General features: G+C 43.8%; 1 protein-coding gene across 3 annotated transcripts in view; it reads left to right on the top strand.

The window, feature by feature from the left end:
- The window catches only part of KCNH1 (potassium voltage-gated channel subfamily H member 1), a 185562-nt gene extending 175067 nt beyond the window's left edge, over positions 1–10495 (top strand). Inside the window, exons 11-12 of one of the 3 annotated variants that reach the window (XR_006165065.1) lie at positions 3424–8409; positions 9034–10495. Coding sequence is in view for 1 of the 3 variants with exons in the window: in XM_042789835.1 (XP_042645769.1) it covers positions 3424–4272 (849 nt within the window). In the remaining 2 variants the exon portion in view is untranslated. Of the gene's footprint in view, positions 1–3423 lie in introns of all 3 variants that reach the window. The other 2 variants (XR_006165064.1, XM_042789835.1) reach the window with 2 other exon arrangements.
- The last annotated feature ends 3565 nt before the right edge of the window (positions 10496–14060 follow it).

The following is a 14060-nucleotide window of genomic DNA, read 5'->3' on the forward strand; positions in this document are numbered from 1 at the left end:
GTTTTAACTTTGATAAAGATCCATATTTGTAGCCCTATCATATTCCACATGAAAACTGCCGTGTAGGTCCAGAATTCTCTTCCTTATAACAAATCAAACAAATACTTTATTTCCCTTTGTACTCTTACTGCTTGTGGGAGCGGGTGTACATACATCAGCATAACAACCATGTTTTCTGAGTACCCTGCATGCTGCTGAAGCTGTTTAACCACTTAGAAATTGTTTTTTCCTCAACAATTGTGAGAAAACAGTCCATTTAAAACAGTTATTTGTACTTGTATTTGTAAAGACTTGCATTTAATCTTAAAAAAGATAGCAACAAAAAAAAAATCCAAAATGCAGTTATGTAAAGCCTTTTCAATTACTGCTGAGCTTTGCATAGTTATAACACTTTTGCTTAATACATAAATATAGAGCTGTCTGGAGAAAATACAGCATTGGGGAGCTTGCAAAAAAGGATACCAGTGACAGCTTTTCCCGGACTTCCCAAAGACAAATTGCTCTCTGGCAGGTATTTATGCAGTGTCTTAGGGGTTAGTTAAAAGAAGCCAACCTGAGTCGGAGGCTGTGTCCTCTGGCAAATGTGTGTAGGCTTGATTTGCACCGCATGAGTGCAGCTTGTCACATAAATGTATACGTATAAAATATGTCGAACAGGATGGGAGACCTGAGGATTGCACTTCTGAGTTCATGCAGGTGACTGCTACAGTGGTGTACTTGCCTTCTAGCTGGTGTAAGATGTGGAAAATGGAAATTAGGGATCTCGTTAGTGTGGTAGCAGTTAGCAGTGGCAAATGCAGTACTGAAGTAATTGCTCCTTCCACATATGTTCCTGTTTCTGCTGCAGTCTGATCTCCTGAAGGCGAAGCAGTGAAGGTGTGTTGAGGGCCCTGAGGCTGACCACCACACAGAGAGAAGGCCGATGGCCACTCCTCCATGGCCGAGTGTGCTCAGTATCAACTGGGCTCATCTCAGCAGTGCAACCAGTGGAAGGCAATGGGGCTGTGGGGAGATAAGCACGACCAACAACGTGTCTGTCACTTCTGCATTTGCTAGTAAATTTGCTTCTCATCTACTCCAGCACGGAGACCACTCTACCTGCTGCATGAGATGCAGCGGCTAGTACAAATAGAGGTTGGGCTAGGCTGTTAGTGAGTTATTGCATGAGACTTGCTCCATTGCCCTCTCATCTGCATGTTGCTGTAGCAGGGACAGTTTCTGTCAAATCACTTACCCATTTATGTTACAAAAGCTGGTCACTACACAGTGAGAGGTACTCCAGTGTTTACCAGACAATGTGCTGAGTAGGCTGTGGGGTGCAGGGGTTGCACTAGACACAGACTCTATGAAGCAGCCTGGCCTCTAGCTCTTTCAAGCACCCAAAGGCCTGTGCTGATGACCCCTGTGAGGATGACCACTGCACCACCCAGTCATACGCCCTTGCCGTGCGGGACGTGGATGTCCACACCAGCACCAATATGCCAACTGCAGGAGAGGGAGGGCTTGGGGACACAGAAATTTGCAAGGGCAACAAATTGACCTGGCTTGGTGTTGCCTCAGTTTGCTGGGCTTTTGTGCCACCAGAGGCAGCTTCAGCCCGCTGCTGCCGGAGTGCCCCCCTGGGATGCTGGCCGGCATCGCGGGGCTCGGGCAGCACGTGCCGGGCAGCCACCCTAACGCTGGGCTGACACTCTTCCTTCAGCTCAAGCGAGGGACTGCCAGCATGTGGGAAGCCGTTAGCCTGGAGCATTGTATTGATTCTCCCTTCCCAAGGAGTAAGTGCTATTCTTTCACTTCTAAGGATTACTCTGCTTTGTCTGCTTTCTACCGAGCTCACTGCAGACTGAGTTTCCTGGGGGGAAAAAAAAAAAAAAAAACACAACTGTCAAGTACCCTGTTTTCTTATTCTTATCTCGCATTTAGTTTCCTAATTGCCACTTGGAAATAAAATATCCTTCCTGCTAATTTTATTCTTTTGTATTTGGGAAATGCAGCCAGTTCTGACAACTTCTTCGTTCCACAGACACAGAGTCAGGATGGTTTTTCCCTGCTTCCCAGTGAAAAAACTGTCAAGAAGCATTGGAGTCTGGAGAAACATGCATTTTGCATGTGCCAGTGAAGCAGTGCTTATTATGTTTAGTTTAATTTAAATCTGTCTGCAACAGAGGGATGGGTTTATTTACACATTCCCTAATAATGATTTGAATCTGAAAGTTAGTTCTGCATTGGAGTGTAAGAACTTTCAGTGGATTTTCCCAAAAGCAGCTGAAGAGATTAGGTATCAGAGTTCAGCAGAAGCTGGAGGCTTCATCTTTTATGCTCTGTATTGAACACAAGCTGGAGCTTAGAGGACTCCCATTTTCAAATCAGACTACTTACTGGTTCTCCTTTCATACCACATAGTTTTTTTGGGTTTGGGTTTTTATTTTTTTTTTTGCTTGGAAAATACCAGTACCAGTGTAAAACACATGGAGTTTTTGAAGAGAATGTGTTGCCATCAAGTCCAGGGGAGAAACACTGCCTGGCTGCCCTTCAGGGTTGTGCAGGGGCACTGTGAGGCTTTCATCAGTACCATGAGACCCTTGGGCTGCTCCCACAGAGACCGCTTAGCCAACGGGCTCAGAAAGATAAAATTAGGAGATTAGATGGAAAATTAATGTTTCTTTGTGCAAAATGTCCCCTTTTCCATAGAAATAAAGAAATAAATCAAGCTCTTCAAACTTCTGTAGTAATCAAGTCATGAACAGCTTCCCCATGTCTCACAGAGCCCCTTCCCCACTGTCCTTGTACTCTTGACTGTGGGACTGACCTGAGCTTTGCCTCATCCCTAAACTGCAAGTTGCTTCTAGAAGAGGGCATGGGAGGGAAGGGAGGGCACGAAGCACTTTGCAAACTGCTGTTGGAGAGTCCAGAGTAGTCTCTGCTATGCTGACCCCATTAGTGGCCAAGCTGCACTAAAATAATATCAGATCTTTTGCATGACATGTAGTGAGTGAGCTCTGGGATGAGACTGATATAAGACATGGGTGTGGCTCTTTGTAATGTTTGAAACTTGGTTCTAAACCACAGAGTCAGGAAAACAAATATAGGAAGTCACTTTTAATACAAAATAGAACCAGTAACTTCCTGGGATCATTATACTTGTAATGGTGTTGCCTTGTTTACCTCCCAGAACTGGAGAAATCTTTTTCTTCTTTTTTTTTTTTTCTTTCTAGTGTTATAAGACAGATGGTGTATGATCTTAAATAATGAAATAAGCCACATTCCACACAAGATAAGTCACTTGAAAATGTTGCTATAAATGTGCAGAGGTTGTGCATTTGTCAGTTAAAAGAAGTTATTTTAAATAACTCTTTCTCTACAACTTTTTCCTCTTAACAGATGTGCAGTTAATCACAGAATGAAATCTCTTTCCCTCTGTAGATTGTGTTCCGGAAAATCAGTGACGTCAAACGTGAAGAAGAGGAGAGAATGAAGAGAAAGAACGAAGCGCCTCTGATCTTACCCCCGGACCACCCAGTCCGCCGGCTGTTCCAGAGGTTCAGGCAGCAGAAGGAAGCGCGGCTCGCAGCGGAGAGGGGCAGAGATCCAGACGACCTGGACGTGGAGAAGGGCAACATTTTAGGGGAGCACTCCTCCACCCGCTCAGTGGTCAAAGCCAGCGTTGTGACTGTACGGGAGAGTCCGGCGACCCCTGTGTCGTACCAGACCGCTTCAACCTCTGGGGCATCTGACCAGGCAAAGCTGCAGGCCCCAACATCAGACTATGCCGGGTGTAAGGTGTCGGGGGACTACCCCCGACGAAAAGGCTGGGCCAAATTCAAAGACGCCTGTGGGAAGGGTGAAGACTGGAACAAGGTCTCTAAAGCAGAGTCCATGGAGACTTTACCAGAGAGAACTAAAACTTCAGGAGAAGCTACCCTGAAGAAGACAGACTCTTGTGATAGCGGCATTACGAAAAGTGACTTGCGCTTGGATAATGCTGGGGAAACAAGAAGCCCGCAGGACCGCAGCCCGGTCCTCACCGAGGTCAAGCATTCCTTTTATCCCATCCCAGAACAGACGCTTCAGGCCACCATGCTAGAAGTGAAACATGAGTTGAAAGAGGACATCAAGGCTTTAAACACAAAAATGACCAATATAGAAAAACAGCTTGCTGAGATACTTAGGATATTAACCTCAAGAAGAAGCTCCCAGTCACCACAGGAATTGTTTGAAATATCAAGGCCCCAGTCTCCAGAGTCAGAAAAAGACATGTTTGGAGCTAGCTGAGGTGTTTCTTTTTAAAAACAAACAAACCAACAAACCAACAAAGAAACATCCCCCCTAACATTTTAAATTTAATCTTTCTTGAAAACGAGTGAGGGACCAGTTCACTAAGCATGTTCCCTGTGTCTAAAAAGTTGCAGTAACAGGAATTGCAACCTCATGTCAAGATGGCAGCTGACTCTGAAGCCTTTTTGACAGCAAGGGTACAGTTTCTAAAGTTTTTCTTTTCTCATTGGTACCCATTCCCCTCTGCTCTCCCTCGGGATTTTGGAATAAGAATTCTGGCAGCAGCAGCCGTCCCCGTGAGCCCCAGGTGACCTCTGAGGTTTTTGGAGAATGCCTTATGTCATTAGCTCGGGTTTTGCCTATATGAATAAGCACTTGCCACGGTGCTTAAGTTTTCAGCATTTGGTGTTTTTTTTTTTTTTTGCTGCTGCTGTTACTGTCTCAGTCACCTATACAGCATGTTAAATGTCACAGTATATTTTCATATATCTGTAATAATGTAAAAAGCAGTAGGAGACGTGCATTTAATTTCAATTGAATGTGTGCTACTCAGTACTGAAGTTATTTTGGGATAATCAGAGAAGGGCTAAAAAGATGAAAAATATTGTACTTTTTAATTGCAAACTGACCTATTGCTAAAGCAATTACATTTAACAACTTCCTCGACAATAGCCACAGTATTTCAGGTCTGTTAATAAATGAGATCTTCCACATTCTCATTCACTGAGTCAAGGATACTGATTTTCACAAACTTAACTTCTTTCTTAGATGTTTTTGAATATTTATTACCTTTGCTTTTAACTCCAGCTGCTGAAGGACAGCGGGTTGGGTGTGCAGCATACCTGAGCACAGCCCCACAGCACAACGTATACTGAACATCAGTAACAGGTCCTGCAGATTTGCCTCCCCATGAAAATATACTGTGGCATTTATGTCCTGGTTTTGCTATGAATCTGCTCTTTTAGTTCTTGTTAAATTATTATTCAGAAGTTTCTGTTTTGATAATATTCATTGTAGCCAAAGGCTTTCACACAACTTTTAAAGATTTTAGATTGTGGCATTTTCCTCTACATCCAGATGTATCGTTCCTGATCTAATCTAGCTAGTAAGCAAATGGATAGTAGAGGTAGAAATACAGTGCTTACTGTATACAAGTGCTATTGTAGCAAGGAAACAAAAAGATCTGCTTCTTAAAGAAGGAGATGTTTCCAAAACTTATATTTTCATAACTTTTTTTGGAGGAAGATTGAAGCACTTTACCAAAACTACTCTTCATTATTCATTAGATGGGGTAGCATAGCTGGTATCATGGCTTGGGTTATCACCTTGGGATTACAGGTGTATATACACGGTATATTCTCTCCACTGATCTGGTATGTTCACTATTTAACAATAGGTTAGAGCTTAGAAGCATGGTGCAACACTTTTTTGGGTTTTCATTTTTAATGGCCATAGGTCTTAACACAGCATAGGAGTAGTTAAATCTCATTCTTTTCCATGGTACTATGTCATTTACAAAAAACACACGATTTTTGGGGGAAGATTTTTGTTATATTGAATACTGAAGAGGCAAGGAAACTGACCCATTTCAAAGGATTTCTGCTGGCCTAATGCTTGCACAGGGCAATGCAGAACTGTGTCAGACATCCCTGGGGAAGTGTGAGGTCCACGGATGAACCGGCACAGTGGTGAGGCCGTGCTGTGCAGGATACCAGCTCAGGTCTCGAAGTCCCTGTGTGTTGGGATCTGCTCTGGCGGTAACTGCCCTTGTTCTCAAAGATGCTGTTTTTTCTGAGCACAGCACCACCATTTCCAGGTCCAGAGGCAGCTGGTTTAGGATTGGCTTTCAAGGATCTTGCACCTTGGTTCAATATGGAAGTGCCCACAGGTTGTGAATTCTTACCCAAGAACTGAAATATTCCCAAGAAACAGCTATCAGGATCAAATCTGGAGGTTACCTTTTCCCTTGCACAAGAAAAGGCAGTACGAGGTAACCTGCTCTGAAACCAAGGTGCCATTTCCTTAATTTACTTCTGGTTCCATGTTTAGGCTTTTCCAGTGGTAACTGGTGTTTTTTACAGTTCCACACTGCAGATGTGCAGTACCGAGGAAGGCTCTCTTTGGCCAAAGTCATGCTGTGTGTTTGGTGTTTTAATCACTGTAAGTGGCAGCAGTTACCTGTCATAGCTATGGCATGAATGCCATAAGAAATCGATACATCAATGATTTCAGTTAGAAACTGTTGAATGATCTTTTTCTCTCTAGTCTCCTCCGTCAGGAAATTCATTGGATAATGAAATTATGCCTATGTAAACCACAGGTGCACTGATACACAAGGATTTATAATTGATGCCACAAAATTCCAGCAAGTTTTTAGAGATTGGCTTGGAGCCAGTTTCCTAATCCGGACAAACTCCTCATCAGCTTTATGTTCCTGACCCTAGGTTTTCTTCATAAAATTTTTGAAAGGGTGAAAGTCTTGCTGAGCTTAGCGAGCCCTTTGTGAAAGTGTCACCTGTTTACCTGCAGTTGGATAAACGTGGAGAATAGCTTATTCCAGGTGGATGAGGGAGGGAACGTTTATCATCTCCCAAGTATGTGCTTAGTATTTCCAGAATTGCAGTGCAGATGTAGAATTCAACGTGCAGTTGCAGGTTACCTGGCCCTTTGTTGCTGATACTGAGTTGATGTTTCTCAGTGGTATTTGCACGTGCCCTCAGGGATATGTTCAAGGTTATTCAGGTGTTGCCGATTGCCCAGGTCTGGAGTCGTGGCCCTAGAAGCCCCCACAATTAGCACCACACCTGTGAGCAAAGGAAGGCAAGTCCCCATTTGCTGGGGGTACTTCTCGTGTAGCCCGACGTTCAGTACTACTGTTCTCCTGCACACTGTGTGACAATGGGTGGGTGCAGCACAGAGTCCTTTTTTAAGGCTTTTATGAGACTCTTATAATGACCTATAAAGCCGTTTATAATTAATTTGTAAAGCCTTCCAAGATTGTAATATAATCCTGAATTATACTTAAAATTTAATGTATTTGAAGATTATGGCCAAATTTGTTTTTGTATTGGTCATGAAAATTCAGAGAAACTCTACTTCTTACAATGACACCTTCAGGATGTCTGCTCTGAGTCAGCACTGACAGTGGTCAATGTCATTCAGATTTGCACAGCTATAACTGAGATTAGGCCCATTTTATTATTATTTTATGAACTGGCAGGCACTAAAACTAGTTGTAGGAGACTGCATCATCCCTCAGTAACCTGTATGTGTTGTAAGAGAATTTGAAAAAAATATGTTATCTAGGATAATCTTTGGTCTTTGGATTCCGTGGGCTAGCAAGTGGCTAAAATGAGCAAAACCTTGCCTGCCATGGGACTAGTCACTCCTTTGGACCTCGGATGAATCTGGACCTGTTCTGTGGTGGCCAGGCTCTGCCAATGCAGCACTTCTCCTTTACAGAGTGGTTGAAAGTACCTGTGTTACAAATCTGTCTTTCTCCATTGAGCCTTATACTTAGATGCCTACGGCTGGACAGTGTGCGTACCCACCGTAATTGTTACTTGTTCTTTCATTTTATTTGTCAGCTTTTCCTTTTTCTTTTGTTTATCTCTACATGTTGGCTAAGTCATTTCACTTAAATTATTTCCCAGTTTAGGAATGAGTGATCTCTGAACATGAGACTCTGCCCTTTAACAAGCAAATGCTTGTACATAGTATAAGAGAAAAGAAAAAGCAAAAAGACTCAGTTTTAACTGTGTTCTGGCACAGTGCTTCAGCCATTTAACAACCTGCTAAATAACCTGCATTAATCTAAAAAAGATGGTGTGTTCCATTTTTACTGTATGATGAAATTAGATTTCAGTCAAAAGAAGGTAGTTGAAAGAAGGAACCTGGGTTATCATTTGGTAAAATGGAAACTTCTAGAAGTTCATGATTTAACTGTTAGAAATAATACCAATATGCAGCACAGGATTAAAAAATCAAAACCCAACCATCACCCCTACTGTGTTCAGATACATTTACTTCTGTCTGGTATTACATGTATACTTTTAAAAACACCATTCTTGCTTTAAATCTCTTTCACAGTGCTGCCCTGAATCCCAGCGAACACCCTGTTTAACAGCTTCGAAGGTGATGTTCTGTTTCTACACTTCACTTTAATGAACCGAACAAGATATTTACTGTGAATATCTGGTGATATATTTTCAATCACTCTTAACCAGTCTGTGAAAGAATTTAATACATAATTTGTCTTTACTATATAAACGAAGTGTATGATTACACTTGTGCAGATGCGTGTACATACACACATATATATAATATCTATGTATAGATAAGTCTATGGATTGTGTTTCTGTTAAGTAAAAGCACATTCCTCATTTAATGATTCCAGTTCAAGAAGGGAGCTTAAATCTTCCCAGTAGACATCCACTGAATGTCCTAGTTAGTATCTTGTTTAACTGTTGAACTTTTAAGGCCATGACTTTCGGTTTCTCTAGTTGGCCTCAACTTTATACTGTTAGTCTGGCAAATACTGTAACTGAGAGAAGATCTGGCAAGCGTTGTGATAGTCAGGAAACAGAAATACATGTGAAATTGGAAAAATGCTGTATCATAGTCGGTGGGAATAAGGCTCATAGGCCACTGTTTGTTGCTCACAGTATCTCTGAAGCTAAGCTGCCCTGGTTGTGCTTCTGGTGGCTTCTCCTGCAAGAGAGATAGTGGAATAAATGGATTTCTTTTTCCTGGTACCAGGGGCTGTCTCGAAGGTGCTGAGCCTACCCTTCTTCTCATGGGCAGTGTAACACATGGTCGCTGCACCTCTGCTTTCTTGTCCTGGTGTTAGGTGGTGAAAAGCATCTTCTGCTGAATTCTTCATTTCCACGTAGTCTCCTGTGGGTGTATCGGCAATAACAAAGTCTGTGTTTCAGCTGCACTTCTGATTCATTAAGACAAACCTTTTAGAGAGCGTCCCATGCAGGGAAAGCTCCAGAAATTTGAGGTGAGGCACAGTAGGTTACTGTATCCTCCAATCTGAATTAGTTTTGACCACACTGTTGTGGGAAGCATTGATTTAATTAAATAAAAATAAAGCTTTTTTGCAATAAGATATATCCAACATTTAGCCTTAAGACCCTTTCATAAATGATATAATTCAAACTGTGATTCCGTTCTCCTTCCTTCTTAATGTTCTGTAGTCTTTACAGTGTTGCCTAAAGATGAAGCACTTTGATTAGCTTTCTAAATCTAATGGAAATCACTTGCTGGTAATCACATTTCTTTCTCCACTTATTGCCTTCTTATTAGGATAATGAATTACTCCAATAGCCCTCCCCCCCTCACAAAACAAAGAGACGTAACTATTGTCTAAACACTTTTGTATATCAGGGAGCCAAACCATCCTATCTCGAAAGTGTTTGTTTCAAAGATTTTTTTACAGTTTGACAAAGCTAATGTGAATTTACCTGCAACTGTAATTTGTTTCAAGCTGATTGTTGAGTGTTGTGTAAACATATTTGATGTGTAATCCCAGAACATCTCTGTAACTGGATCTAAATGCCTAATGTTAACAAAACAGTTCGGGGTTTTCACTAACTGCTCTGAAAGGCTCATGGTTTTTTTAATTCTTCCCACTGAATCTGTGACCACTAACATCATAGAAAAAGAATCATTTTAGCTGTAGATGAAAGAAGTTCAATAATCTTGTATCAGGATGAACTGCTATATAAAGAAATACCAAGTTTTCTAATGAATGTGTTATATTATTGTACCTACATACAATCAATATTTGTACATCTGTTGGAGACCTGTCTGCGTTTCAATATTTAGCCACCACTGCATGGACACTTTATTGATATGCAGTTAATGCAGTTGCTTTGGCGCTTTTCAGTGTACTTCACTTGTTTTTATCCTTTCAGAAATCCACCAAATAATCTCAGTTCTTTTTCTTTGCATTTGTCACTTTGTTCAATGAAGCATGACTAGAAAAAGAGAATGAGTAGATACTATTTTTGTGGTCAGCAAAGCAGCTGCCAGTAGATAGACAGTGTGTGTATGTATGTATGTATACGCACTGTCTGGGAATGTTTCAGTTACAAATGCAGCCACCTACATTAATGATATCCCTATTCAACATTTTTAAACAAGCACAAATAATATTTGTAAAAAAAAAAAGTTTAATTTTATTTATTATAGTAATAAACTATTTTATACATTACAGTCGCTTTTATGTGATTTTCTGTGTGTTGCATATGTGCTCATAAGATCAACAACAGGATTTTAAGTTACTCTCTAGAACTTCTGGCTAGCCATTTTGTTGCTGTTGTTTTCTATCTCGAGTGTTATCAGTAGAGAAGTTTGATATTACTGTTTTGGTCATAAACAGTTCGGGTTGTTTCCTCAGATTTCTGTCTGCTGTGTATCAGTACAGCTGGGATTTACACTTCCAGGGTCACTGTAAACTGAACTCAGGTGTTCTGTAAAGTGAGTATCCTGGCACCCCCGGCAGTGTCCTGCACTGCGGGCTCCAGCCTGGGCCAGGTGTCTGCTGAGCTGCAACGAGATCCCCGGAGGGCCAGCTGTGACCTGTCTGAAATGATTGTTTGATATCCTGAGGGTACAGGTGTCTGTAGTCTGTGTTTTAGACTGTGTTCGCTCCTGAGGTATCTGAGAACTATTGCAAAACTTCTGGAAACCAGAGTACCAGAGACCAAAGAGGCTTCTGCTGTCCTGTCACCTGCTGCAGAAGAACGTGACCTTCCCATGGACTTACACGAAGACAAAACCAACAGGAATGAAGCCCCTAGTTGTGTGTCGCCTGCCAGGGACACTACTGCCACAGGCAGCAATGAATGTTATTTTGCTGGCTACCTCAGCAAAGAGGTTGATAATTTCAGGTCAGGACGGGCATACGCGATGGGATCAGGTGCAGCTGTGGTTCCTGTGGGCCAGCAGCTGCTCTGCATGTTTTCTAGTCTTCACGATGTCAGCCTGGACCCTGTGAGCTTCGCACCTATTTTTGTGGTTCATTTTCCATCCTCTTGCTTGAGGGTCTGGTGAATGTGTGTCACCTGTATTGAGACGCTTGACGGGATTGTGAATCTCATCTTCAAAAGAACAGCAATAAAGCATAAGCTTTCAGACTGCAGAGATGAGGCTAAACTGTACTGAGAGCAACCAAGGAGCACAATGAGGAGCTATTTTTAACACCATTTCTGCATTCACTGTAGTATGTGATGTGACAGGCTCTCCAGTCACTAGCGTTGTTTCACTGGCCAGTATGAAAACCCAGCTTTCTTTTGCCTAATGTTTTATATATATATATATATAGTGTTCCCTGTACTGACTAGAAAAGGGAAAATTACCATAGTGAAGGCATGTAGATTTTAGGAGGGTTTTTTTGAGGACTCTAGAGGCTGTTGCTCTCATTTTCTGAACTCTCCATTATTTCCTTTGCTCGGGCTTTTACTGCTTTCTTAGCAGCCTCCCTGCTTAAATTAGTGCAAAGAGAGGTAGCATTGCCCACACAGCGCTCCCTGTCCCAGCTTCCCTCCCCTCGTCAGCCCCGCAGCATTTCAAACCAAAGGTTTTCAGCGCTTTTTGCCCCAGTTTGTGTGCCAAATGGCAAAGGCTCGTGTTCGGCATGCTGGCCCCCCAGGCCTGGGCTCGGCGGGGCAGGGGCAGCCCCCGCAGGTGGGAGCAGCCCCCGGCCACCTGTGCCAGCCCCTGCTCCTCATTCACTGCACCTGGGAGCATCTGCAGAGCAGGGACCAAAGGTTTCTAGCACCGCTGGGGTGTGTGCTGCAGCTTCGGACCTTTCTCGGCAATAACTCCAGGTGTTGCTGCTTGTGTTTTGCTACGAGTTAGTGTGCAAAGGGCAGCACCTACAAGCTGCCTGAAGGTGGGTTGCTGGAGGAGAGCTCGGGGTTGGAGCCTGTGCAGTGCTGTGCAACCTCCTCGGGCTGTAAAGGAGCCCCTTGCCGGTAACACCGGCTGGCAGAGGGCCCGGAGCCCACGGAGCCTTCCTCTCCTCTCCACTGCCACGCGGGTGGCAACTGCTGGGGACCCCCCCGGGAGTGTGGGGGCTGCACCTGGCCGGGTCTGCGGCCTCGGGGGGCTCGGCTGCAGGAGCACCAGTGAGCTCTCGGCTTGTGGGGAGGTAAGTGTTGCTTACGCGGCTTTGAATTTTGTGTTTGGCAATGGGAGTTCTTTAATTGTCCCGTGGTGCATTTTAGTATCATTGTTGCGGTCAGCACCAGCTCCGGTGCTTTTTTGCACTGGAGTAAATACGAACCAGCATAAACCAGCTCTTCTGTGCCGTGAGAACCCGTGGGGCTGGACTGCAGCAAATCTACCCCATCTCACACATGTGCAATATCAATGTCTTTTATTTGCTGTCCGCCCCCCCCCCCCCCCCCCCCCCCCCCGTCACAAAAGGAACATCAAACCTGTTTTCTGCTTGGTGCGTGGCAGCAATGCGTGTGCCTGGTGTGGGAGGATGCTCGGGACAGCCCACCAAACTCGGGGGGAGCAGTGAGCCTGGCAGCTGTCTGCCCCCTCCAGCCAGCCCACCCGCAGTGGGCACCGAGACTTGAGGGGATCTTGGCTGCTGAGCTGCTTTCTGTGCCCGCCTTGCGCTCCGCTGAGGAGGGGTGGTTGGTAGGGCTGCGTCTCCAGCTGGAAAATGCTGAGAAGGATGCAGTGCCAAGATGGTATTTATTACTGCCAGCAGTATGGGGGGGGTTCATTGCAAAAGGCCTATAGCATCCGAAGAATAGCAGCAAATATTTTTCACCTAGAAGATTGAATTTTTGCTCCTTTCGTTCTAATTCGCCACAAGCTCAGTGTTGGTGTGTGGAAGCTGGGGGAACAGCCTGTCCTATTCTCGAAAGACAGAATGAGTAGAAACCTGTGAGAGATCCAAAGAAGGAGTTAGAGTAACTGAAGTCCTAACATGTCTGTCAGAAGCAGATATGAAGATGCTTGTGCACAGCCATATCTGCAAGATACACATGCCCAAGCCTATCTTGTTTTTTCCTTTCCTCTTCCTTTTCCATTCTTGTTCACCCTTCCTAATTAAGTTAAAGCCCTCAGGTAGCATAGCCAAGTTAAAATTTAATCTGTCCCATGGCACAGGTGTAGGTTTGAAACAAGCTCGACTTCGGCAGGTTCATCCATCATGACTGACTCGACTCTTCTTCCTAAAATTCCCACCTGGTACTGATGGAGGCAGGAGTGCGTGAACAACCTCCAAGAGTTTGCTTTTGAGATGACTTTTGTTGTTCTACACAGTGCTTAATTTTGGTTTGTTGTTGTTGGGGGTTTTTTTGGTGGTTGTTGTTGGTTTTGTTTTGTTTTGTCTTAAGCTTTGTTCACTTACAGAGCTTTCCTTGAACATGTTTCTGTTCAGGCAGGTGAGGAGTGAGGCAAAGGTGTGGTTCTGCCGCTAATGCCTGCCCCGGGGATGTGTGGCCCCTGTGAATGTCACTGCAGTTTGTGTGTGCAAATCTAAAGGGGACATGCTTTGGTGCTGGTGTTTGCCTCCACATCCCACTCTCCTAGCTGAAATACACAACCTGGGGAGAAAGCGACTGCTAGAGCATCTACTACAGGTGTGGATTTTTCTATAAGAGGAGGACTATGGCCTCTTCAGTTGGGGTTACCACTGGGGGGAAACGCTTAGCAGGAGTAGCACACTGAATGCAGTATTAAACCTGGGAGCTACTGTGTGCTCAGCAAGAGGACCAAGACAGCTCAACAAGAAATGGTTCCCTGCAAGCAGT

The sequence above is a fragment of the Tyto alba genome, unplaced genomic scaffold (genome assembly GCF_018691265.1).
Source record: "Tyto alba isolate M040663 unplaced genomic scaffold, T.alba_DEE_v4.0 Super-Scaffold_16, whole genome shotgun sequence".
Taxonomy (NCBI): Eukaryota; Metazoa; Chordata; class Aves; order Strigiformes; family Tytonidae; genus Tyto; species Tyto alba.